At 52.8% G+C, this 10,370-nt stretch overlaps 2 protein-coding genes across 2 annotated transcripts; one reads left to right on the plus strand and one right to left on the minus strand.

Annotated features, from left to right (window-relative positions):
• Positions 1-206: 206 nt before the first annotated feature.
• ASPGLDRAFT_31534 (uncharacterized protein) lies at positions 207-3,044 on the minus strand (the record flags this gene model as incomplete). Its single annotated transcript, XM_022544067.1, has 2 exons — positions 207-2,828; positions 2,880-3,044. 2 exons carry the CDS (start codon positions 3,042-3,044, stop codon positions 207-209), a joined length of 2,787 nt encoding a protein of 928 aa, XP_022405060.1.
• Positions 3,045-3,332: 288 nt separating this feature from the next.
• On the plus strand, positions 3,333-10,186 carry mvp1 (sorting nexin Mvp1). The gene is made up of 8 exons (XM_022549555.1): positions 3,333-3,488; positions 3,540-6,331; positions 6,382-7,072; positions 7,523-8,011; positions 8,077-8,808; positions 8,873-9,015; positions 9,084-9,677; positions 9,742-10,186. Exons 1-8 carry the CDS (start codon positions 3,437-3,439, stop codon positions 9,949-9,951), a joined length of 5,703 nt encoding a protein of 1,900 aa, XP_022405061.1. The 5' UTR covers positions 3,333-3,436; the 3' UTR covers positions 9,952-10,186.
• Positions 10,187-10,370: the final 184 nt, after the last annotated feature.

Genomic DNA, 10,370 nt, shown 5'->3' on the forward strand with positions numbered 1-10,370 from the left:
AGTTTCTGTATATATTTCAATAGAAGCAAGTGCCTTTACTTGTTTACGGGATACATAGTAGCAACTGCTTCTGGAGCATATATATTTCGAGTACAGTGTAGTAGCAGTGACAGTGATATACAAGTACCATTCTTTTGACCATCTCTAAATACACACACTCCAAAACAAAAACTATAAAAAACGACAAGCATTTCAAAAAAAGAAAATTATACAATAAGCCTCTCAAACGAATACTTCCCAACAGCCTTGCGCCGCAAATATCCCATCTCCCGATGACTCCTATTCTTCACCTCACCCGTCGACTGCTTCACCTTCGTCTTACCCACATCCGCGGACGCAGCCTTAAGCGACAACGGCAGCATACGGTTCGCGCCTGCGTCGCCGTCAATGTACCCGTCTTCGCCGGTGCCGTCGGCGCCGGCGGCAGTGTAGACGAGGAGGTCTGCGCCGTTGATCTTTTCGTGCCGGATTAGGGAGGAGGATGCGTCGTCTTCTGTGGCGGTGATGGTGTCGTCAGTGGGGATGAGGGCTGTGGATTTGTTATTGGTGGTGTTTTGTTTGTTGGGCTTGGGAGTTGTGATGGTTTCTGTGAAGCGGAGGTATTCGCGGAGAACGCCCTTCATGTACGTGGCTTCTTGCACGCCTGCCAGTGCGGCGGTCACTTCGGATTTGATATCTGCGATCAGGCTCTGTTCTTCACCGGTTGGGTTGCCGTCTGCGGAGAGGGACAATGATCCCGCGGCTGCGATCCACCCGGATGGTCCAATGGCGTCCACAGCCGCGATGAGCGTGTCCGTGATTGTGGTCAGGGAGAGGGCGGGACGGGTTTGGTCCGTGAGGATCGGGACGGGGGGCTTTTCGGTGAAGCGCGAGGTGAAGCCGCCTGTTGCGAGGGAGATGCGGAGGTGGTGGATTAGAGAGGTGAGTTCTGGGCGGGAGAGGGCGGAGCGGAGGGCCGATGTTGTGGCTGGGGCGGGGTTGGCGTGGAGTTTTTGGATGGTGGTGTTGAGGCCCAGGAAGAGGGTTGCTAGGGGTGGTGTGTTGTCGTTGTCGTTGTTTTCAGTGGTGGTGTCGGTGATGGCGGGGACTGAGGAGCGAGAGCGCGCCATGTTGAGGAAGTACTTTAGTGCATAGGCGAGTTCGTCGGGGTTCATGAGGACGGGTCCGCGAATGGATTGGATGATATTGCGGAGGGATTGATCTGCGTCGATGAGGGCCTGGACGAACGAGCCTGTGGGCAGGGCGGGGAGGATGCGAGGCTTGAAGGAGCGGCGGAGGGCGATTTCGACGTTGTTCAGAGAGAGATGGCTCAGACGGACGAGCCAGTCGCAGGTTTGTTTGGGCCAGAGGTTGACAGTCAGGCGGAGGGATGGAGAGGCGGAAAGTTTGTCGTTGGTCTCGGTTTCCTTGATCGAGAAGATCTTGGAGAGCAGGAATAGGGTTGTCTCGGGGTGGACGAATTGGCCGGGCGTGGGCAGGGTCTTGGACTCACCAGTGCCAAAGTAGTCTTGTACTGCGCGGTCGAAGCCTGCTGTGTCTTTGGCTTGGGTGAATTTGTCGAGTTCCGCGGTGAAGTTGTTCCAGCGTTCGACTTGCTCTGGCGAAGTGAGACCCAATATTGCCATGGATTCGGTGCGGTGCTTCTTGGACCCTGCATCCCATTGTGCTGCCGATGAGCCAATACCACGACCAATGGCGTCTATCAAGAGACCGTCCCTGGGGCGCTTGAGAGAAGGTCCGGACGGCGGTTGCGATGTGCTAAGATCGAATGCAAGCAGTGTGTTTCCCTTTGTTGCCACGGCGATTCCGAGCTTTGCGAAGTACCCGAGGAACAGGGTTGGTGCTGAACCGCTTGTCGGAGGCACGTTGTCCACCGCAATGCTGCGCTGGATGGATTGGTACTGCGTGTCGTAAAGCGCAACCAGCGACTCTCCTGCGCCAATAACCGATTGAGGCGAGATGCGCATGACCGATGAGAAGCGTTCGGTATCGAGAATAAATTGCGATGTCACCGTAGGCGTGTACTGAGAAAGATCGAAGTTGATGAATCCTCGCTCGAAGGACAGGTTCAAGCCCGCTGAGCCCGAGTGGAAGTTCCACTGGAGTCCGTTACTGTCAAACGTCTCTTGACCGGTCACGTCGGGGATGTCGATAGTCAGCAGGTGCCTCAATCGCTGGCTCTCGTCAAGGGCTCCTCCTGACGAAACGGCAGATGGGACGGAAAACATCTGCACTTTGACATCCTTCAGAGCAACCCGCTCCGATCCAGTAGGGTGCGAAACGAGCAGCAAGACAGACGGCTCATCGACACCGGAGCTTGTAAGATCACCTAGGGCCAAAGCTGCCAGATCCTGTCTTCTCTTGAACAGCGCCTTCTTCGCATCCTCGAATTCCACCAAGAAGCACGAATGTACCTCGTGGGTGGAGGCCGTTTTGGCAATCTCGCTGTGCTGAACGTTCCACCGCTGCGTCTTGAGGTCAGACGTCAATCTTCGGATACGGCCGTCCTGGTGAACATTCAGAATATCAAACGGGTCATTCTCGTCGCCCTCCTTCGAGCCAGATGGGACAATGCCGACGAAGACTGTCGGGCTCTTCGAGTCGGTCACGGTAAAGGACGAGGAAGAAATTTCAGGCGCGCTCGATTCGTTCCCGCCGGTTTCCTCCACGAAAGACTTGATCTGCTGTTCCGGACGGCTGACGGCACCGAATGTCTGTCTTTTCACGGTCGACTTTCCGGGCACTTTTCTGCGCACTGAGCATGGACGGCAGGAGAAGGTAGATTGCGGCGGGACGGCGTAGGAAGTGACGAGTTTAGGCGTTTGGACCTGTGGATGTTAGCCAACGCGCGCCAGAAGCAATTGAGAGTGCACACCTACATTATAGATGTTTACAGCCTCTCCGTCAACCGCAACAACCACCTCGTATCTCTTTCGCTTCTTCGACTCGGCCAAGCTATAGACATCACCAATGTGAGTCTTTCCGGTGGACGCGTGCAAAGGGCGCGGCAACTGGGCCAGTACCGACGGAGACTGAAGATCCATTGCCGCGAGGAAGAATGTATGCGCAATGTCGCAACTGATAGAACGACTTGAAAAGCTTCAAAAATTCCGAATTGAGATCGCAAAATCCGAAAAATTTCCGGCCTTTTGTTTCGCCGACCTCCGACAGCCGCTATTTCCATCTTCGGACTAGGCGATACACTAGTGCCGATACGGTAAGATGACGTGAAGAAGGCGGTTTCCCGCGGCAGAAAGGCACGACGCGCGCCTTCGCGTCCTTTTTCGAGTATGAATGGCCGACGGCAAGCATCCTGATCATACAATCAATTCACCTCTTTCTGTTTATTTGTGAGTGAGATTGCTGGTCGCCTCTAGCAGCTCCAAGTGATGAGTCAAAACTCATCATCTTTACATGGCTGCTAGTTCCGCAAGACATGGCGATGGAACAGGGAGAGAAACGGACAATCCATCCGTTCTTCTGTAAAGGTCTGTCTCCATGACCTAGATATCGTGCTCAATTTACTCATATCGGGACAGATCTCGGACTTCAGGCTAAATCAGCAGCTCAACCGACCTCCGTCGCCGATAGCATTCCCTCACATGATACCTTGAATGGCGCAGTACATCACGATACCGTGATTGAAGGTTGCGAACAGCGTACAGGAAATTCGGAGCCATTGGACATTCCCACACCGTCTATTACCGCGATAGAAGATGACCCCAATTCGAGTAGGAGGAAACGGCGGAGGACAGATCAGCACGACGTGTCCGGCATTGTGAATGGTACACCATCGGACGCTGAAGAGAAGAATACTACGCCAGCAGACCCCATAACTGCCTACGAAGATGCCGCCTCTGCGCCTATTATCGAGTCCCAAATCTCTACAACCGACAATGCAGATCGTCCGCAGCCGCAACCCCCGACCATAGAAAACCCTACCTCGACAGGCCCTGCGAATGATGCGACGGTACAAACTGAAGAAAGGCGATATCCAGAACGGCAGCGAACACTTAGGCTGAATCCAAACGGAAAGCTACTAAGCTCACCTATCGGAAAGCAACCGGAAGAAAAGGAACCGAAGAAGGACAACAAAGGCAAAAAGGGATCTCGAAGATCCAAAAAGGATGGCAATAAGCTGGTTATCATCAAATATGCTAGTGATGAAAACGCTAGGGAAAGGATAGGAAAGCTAATAGACGACATCATCAATGGTCGAACAAGACACCAAGCCCAATGTCTTGCTTCTAAACCCGCTTCTGTTCCTACAGCGAAACGGACTCCTCGAGTTACAGTGAACCAACCGTCTAAGCCCACCCACCCGTTCTTCTCGAAGAAATCTACGCGAAAGCCTAATACTCCTACCGAATCCCATGGCGAAGATTCGGAAGCATTGAATCCACTTGCGGAGACCCCTCGCAGGCCCCTATCGTTGACACGAGAGGGCTCAGGCGTGGCTTCTACTCCTTCTTTCAGACCGCGCGTTTCTAAATTTCCTGAACCCATTCATCCTCTATGGCCGCCACGAGATTTCGTTCATGTCCGAGGTGCCGATGCGGACATCAACCCTTATCGAGACCCTCTTCACTCAAATATGGACCAGAGAAAGGCAAAAGGGGTTTCTGTTCGTATCCATGACCAAGAGAATGTACTACTTTCGGGCATATTTGGACAGTCCATGAAAAAACAAGTCCCTCAGGCTCTCCGGTTACCAACGAGATTCGTTGCTAGCGGAAATGTTTTGGGAAAGGCGTTAACGAGCCAACTCTCGGAACATTCATCGAGGCCTGAAAATGGTGATACCGCCTTCAAGAAAGACGCCCACCCTGGGATTTCTCGACTATACTCGTCATTAGCAACATCCATGACTGCGTTTGATCGCGGACAGTGCGACGCATGTCTCTGGACCCAGAAATATGCGCCTACTTCCGCAGAGGAAGTTCTGCAGGCCGGAAAAGAAGCACACATGCTGCGAGATTGGCTGAAGTTCCTCGTGATTTCTGCCGTTGATACGGGAAAGTCGTCCAAAGATGCCGAGAAGGCGAAACAAAAATCGGAAGAGAAAAAGCGGGCAAAGAAGCGCCAGAAAAAGGACAAATTGGACGGATTCATTGTGTCAAGTGAAGACGAAGCGTCAGAAATGGGCGAGCTCGAGTCAGAAGAGGACGAGCTAGCTGGGGACGTAACCGTTTCCTCTTCCAAACGCACTATTATTCGATCTGGTGATTTAGCGGCCGGGTCAAAAGACTTAGAGAGAGGCCGGATGACCAATGCGATTCTACTCAGCGGACCCCCGGGATCTGGGAAAACTTCCTCTGTACATGCGGTGGCCAAGGAACTTGGTTTTGAGGTTTTTGAGATCAACTCAGGAAGCCGCCGGAACGGTCGAGATGTTGTCGAGCGCGTCGGTGATATGACCCGAAACCATATTGTGCACAAGCTGCACTTTGGCGATGAGGGCACCGGCCAGCCATCGGACGGCAGCACTGGAGAAGTGCAGGAAGATGGAAAGCAGAACAAGTTGATGGGCTTCTTCAAGTCAAAACCCGCCGATACCAAGACAAACAAGGAATCTCCAGCCACTCCCAAGGAGGCAGAGCCGGAGGTTGATACAAAGCGATCTCAGAAACAGTCTCTTATCCTTTTGGAGGAAGCCGATATCCTCTTCGAAGAAGACCGGCAATTTTGGTCAGGAGTCATGAGTCTCATCCAGCAGTCGAGGCGACCGATCATCATAACCTGCAACAACGAGAAGCTTATACCTTTGGAAGATATTTCATTTCACGCCATCCTACGATACCGGCCTCCGCCTCAGGATCTCGCTGTCGACTATCTCCTTTTGATGGCCGCGAATGAGGGCCATATGTTACAGCGAAATTCTGTCAGCGATCTTTATCGCGCCGCCGGAAGCGACCTTCGCAAAGCAATCATGGACTTGAATTTCTGGTGTCAAATGGCCCTCGGTTCCAACAAATCCGGCCTTGACTGGATGATGGACCGGTGGCCACCAGGGAGAGATTGCGATGAGAACGGAGACACCCTCCGAGTGCTCAGTCTTAATACCTACCAGCAGTACATGGGGTGGTTTGGTCGTGATATGTTACTCGACGGTACTTTGGATAGCGAAGTTGAGTCTCAACAGGAATCCCTCCATTGGTGGGAGCGCAGTATCCAGGATTCGGAAAACATGGCTTTCTCGAGTTCTCATACACTTTCGCCAGCGAAATCGAAGCTTGAGCAGCTTGAGCAGTTACAATACGAATCCGAGTATGCAGATATGAGAAGCGCCTTGGACTTACTGTGCACGGGCTGCTCGGTTGACACCAGATTGGTAGGTTATTACCTTTTCGAGTGTTAACATGCATTGATTAACATCTGCAGGATGCTGTCGATCCTTCCGTACCGCCAACCCCAGAGAGACACAAAGCGAACTATATTGAAGGTCACCAACTGCTTCATGCTGATCTCAAACCAGAGTACTCATCACTGGCTCTCACAATCGGAAGCACTGCGGAAGTCTTAATCGGAAAGATATTTCGGCCGCATAATGTGGATGTGGAGTCATCGCAAGCTGCACAAGTACTTGCAAACACCAATGAGATCCATGCCTCTAACGCGTCTGCCGCTCAATTAACAACAGCCTTTGAGCCAATGATGCGGGGCGACGATCAGCTTTCTCCAAGTGCACGGCTAGCGCCCTCTTTCCACAACGGACCCGGCGCTCTTTGGGAGGACTTGGCACCGTACGTCCGTGCGATTGTGGCATTCGACCTTCGTCTCGAACAATACCGGTTTAAACTCAGCGGCCTCCTCTCACCTAGCGCTGGCAGTAAGAGGAAAATGCGGAAGACGCGAGCCAGTCGCGCAGCGCTTGAGGGAGGCGATAAAGCACATACTCGACGAGAGAGATGGTTTCCTCCGGACACGAATCCGGCCCGCATCTTGGCCACAGGGAGCAAGGAATGGCAGGACCTCCTTGTTCATAATGGACACTTTATTGTGGGGGTCATGCCGGAGCCTGGTCAAGAGTCTAGAGAGGCTAGCAGGGAAGGCAGCGAACCGGCATCGGAGAGTTCGGGCGAGGGAGGAATATGAGTTGCATGCATTTGTACTAATACAGTTATTGGATAATGATTTTGGCGTGCACATGTATAGCAGATAGTATATAGAGACAAATTAAATAAATTTTGGATGTAAATTCACTGTTGTTGTGTAGGACTTGTAGGCGTGTTCAGGTAGTCATCAGCGGTGGGCCATAACGACATCACCGGCGCAGCTCAGCTTCAGGCGGCCTTATCAACAACTCCTCGTTGCGATCAGCTCCAGCCACCTGCACACGCAGTTCCTTTGCGCTTAATCCCTGTCTGAGCATGGATTGATGCTGCTCTTTTCTTTTTATTCATTTCTTCCGCAGTGGCTGGTCTAACTCCAATCAACAGCTCCGCCAGCCAACGCTTACTTGGGCATCATAACATCACCACCTAAACACCGCTCACAATGTCACTCTTTGGCTCCTCCCCAGAAAATTCCACACCCGGATCAGCCCAGCGATCCAAAGCCTCCCTCTTCGCCGACGACCCCCTTTCAAGCAGCGGAGTCAATAACACTGGCGCAGCCACCAGCTCCCTCTTCGCCGACGACAACGACACCACCTCGCCCTGGACAACCAACGCCAACAAACGAGCCTCCCGCACCGATCTCGTCAGGACACTTCTCCCAGACACAGACGTCCCCGAGAGCTACATCGATGCCTACGATCGGGTTCTGGATGCGGGGGACCGCGTTGGGGCTGGGATTGGGCTGACCTCTGTGAGGGAGGTGTTGGCGGGAAGTGGATTGAGCGCGTCGGAGCAGGCGAGGATATTGAATTTGGTGGTTTCGGGGGAGTTGGATAGTGGGAGGACAGATATTGGGGTTGGGAGGGGGGAGTTTAGTGTGCTTTTGGCGCTTGTGGGACTTGCGCAGGAAGGGGAGGAGCTTACGTTGGATGCGGTGGATGATAGGAGGAAGAGTGAGTTTTCTTACTGTCCCCTTGGGAGTTTTAGTGGGTGTTTGAGCTAACTGGATCTGTTGCAGATTTGCCAGAACCGAAGAGTACCTATCTTGATGGATTACACCCGAACCAGGACTACGACGGTGCACAGGATCAGCCAGAACAAGAACGGCCGACGACACCACCTCAGCCCTCGAATCCCCTACAAGAGCCGAGCTCGGTTCAATCCAGACGCTCGAACAGAGAATCGTTAGGCGCGTTCGAGGCGGACCCGTGGGCTGCCCCGGAGCTGCATCGTGACCATGACCACGGCCAGATCGACAACGAACCGTCCATACTGAATGGGTTTGGGAATGATCAGTCCGCTGGGAACTCGTGGTCTGACGGTCGAGCCTTCGAAGAGGCTTATCGACAAACGATCTCGAACGGAGAGCGGCCTAATGGTTTAACTGTCGCGCCTGCGCCTGCGCCTAGCAGTTCGGAGTCTGGGTGGGGAGGTAGCTTGCCCCGTGATACAGGGTTTGGAGGATTTGGGCCGCCTCCCACGAGTAATCCTGGGGAGATCAGCAATCGTCGACGGTCACTAGGAGCCGGGAGAATAACGACATCGCCAGTGGAGGAGACGATAACTGTTACGCTACTTCCGGAGAAAGAGGGCTTGTTCATGTTCCAACATCGCAACTACGAAGTCAAATCCGCACGAAGGGGGAGTACGGTTGTTCGACGGTACAGCGACTTTGTGTGGTTATTGGATTGTCTGCAGAAACGGTACCCATTTAGGCAGCTTCCATTGCTGCCACCAAAACGAATCTCAGGTAAGTGATGACAAGCGCCAAAAGAGCAAGACTTGGCTTACCTCTGGAATCTATAATTTTAAAGTCAATGGCACTCACCTCGCAGCGGATTCAAACTCGTTTCTCGAAAAGCGTCGTCGCGGACTCATACGGTTTACCAACGCATTGGTACGGCATCCGGTGCTCAGCCAGGAGCAGCTGGTGGTGATGTTCTTGACAGTTCCGACGGTGAGTGACCTGCGCACTGACCTGCAGACTATTGTTTCGGTGCTGTGCTAATCTGGCTTGGCTATTAGGAATTGTCCGTGTGGCGGAAACAAGCGACGGTCTCTGTGCAGGATGAGTTTATGGGGAGAGTCCTTCCCCCGGATTTGGAAGACTCGCTACCGCCAACTCTGACGGAAACTTTAGACACGGCACGCAATGGTATTAAGCGTTCCGCGGAGATCTACATCAACCTGTGCATGCTGCTCGAGCGTCTAGCCAAGCGCCACGAAGGACTTGCAGCAGACCATTTGCGCTTCTCGCTTACCCTCCAATCGCTGACCGAAGCAACCAAGGACACGTATACGCTGGACAGCAGCGACGTGCCTCTACTCAATGACGGCATCCGGTCGACCGCGAAGCATCTGTCAAACAGTCAGACCTTGTTGGAAGATGAGGCGCGGGCGTGGGAAGACGGGGTATTGGAGGACTTGAAGCAGCAACGGGACTGTCTGGTCAGCATGCGTGAGCTGTTTGACCGACGAGACCGCTACGCACGCAACAACATTCCCCAGCTCGAGCGACGGATTGAGGTCAACGAGCGAAAACTGCAGGATCTGCGGGCCCGGACCACGGGGGCGGTGAAGCCTGGGGAGATTGAGCGGGTTGAGGACTCGATTTTCAAGGTAGCCCTCTCCCTACTACTTTTTCTAGCAAAAATAAAGATGAAAGCTGACATGTCATATGCAGGACAAGGAATCAATTGTCCAACAACATGCACGTGGCGTGTTCATCCGACAGTGTCTGCGCGAGGAACTAGAGCACTTCCAAAGGAGCCAGTATCACATTACTCGACTACATCAGGACTGGAGCCAGGAACGAGTGAAATACTCGGAGCTGCAAGCGGACAACTGGCGGTCGTTGAGCGACCAGGTGGACGGGATGCCGGACGGTGTATGATTTTGTTCTGTTCTGTTCTGTTCTGGTTTGCTGTGTTTTGGAGCTGTTTGCTATATCCTGTTGAGCCTTATGATCTCATTTATGTCTGTCTTTATCTATGCTGTTTATGTTATGTATTCACTTATCGGCAATGTGGTCACGGGACACGGCCGAAAGCTTTACCTCCGACGCCCGGAAGTGGGTCGTCAGCAGCGCCGAGAATACGTATAGCCAATCAACAAAACTCCAAGTAGCCTTACAAGGCTGGGCACGGGCGTAGAAAGACTCTAAATATCTTGGCCTTGGCAGTTTGTATTACCGGATAATACGGATGCATAGTATGTACAAGTACAAGTAGAGATACCTGGGGATATATGAGAGATACAGATGACAGGTTCATGCTGGCATGCTGGTGGTGTTGGCATACTTTGTAGAGAAGT

The sequence above is a fragment of the Aspergillus glaucus genome, assembly GCF_001890805.1.
Source record: "Aspergillus glaucus CBS 516.65 unplaced genomic scaffold ASPGLscaffold_2, whole genome shotgun sequence".
Taxonomy (NCBI): domain Eukaryota; kingdom Fungi; phylum Ascomycota; class Eurotiomycetes; order Eurotiales; family Aspergillaceae; genus Aspergillus; species Aspergillus glaucus.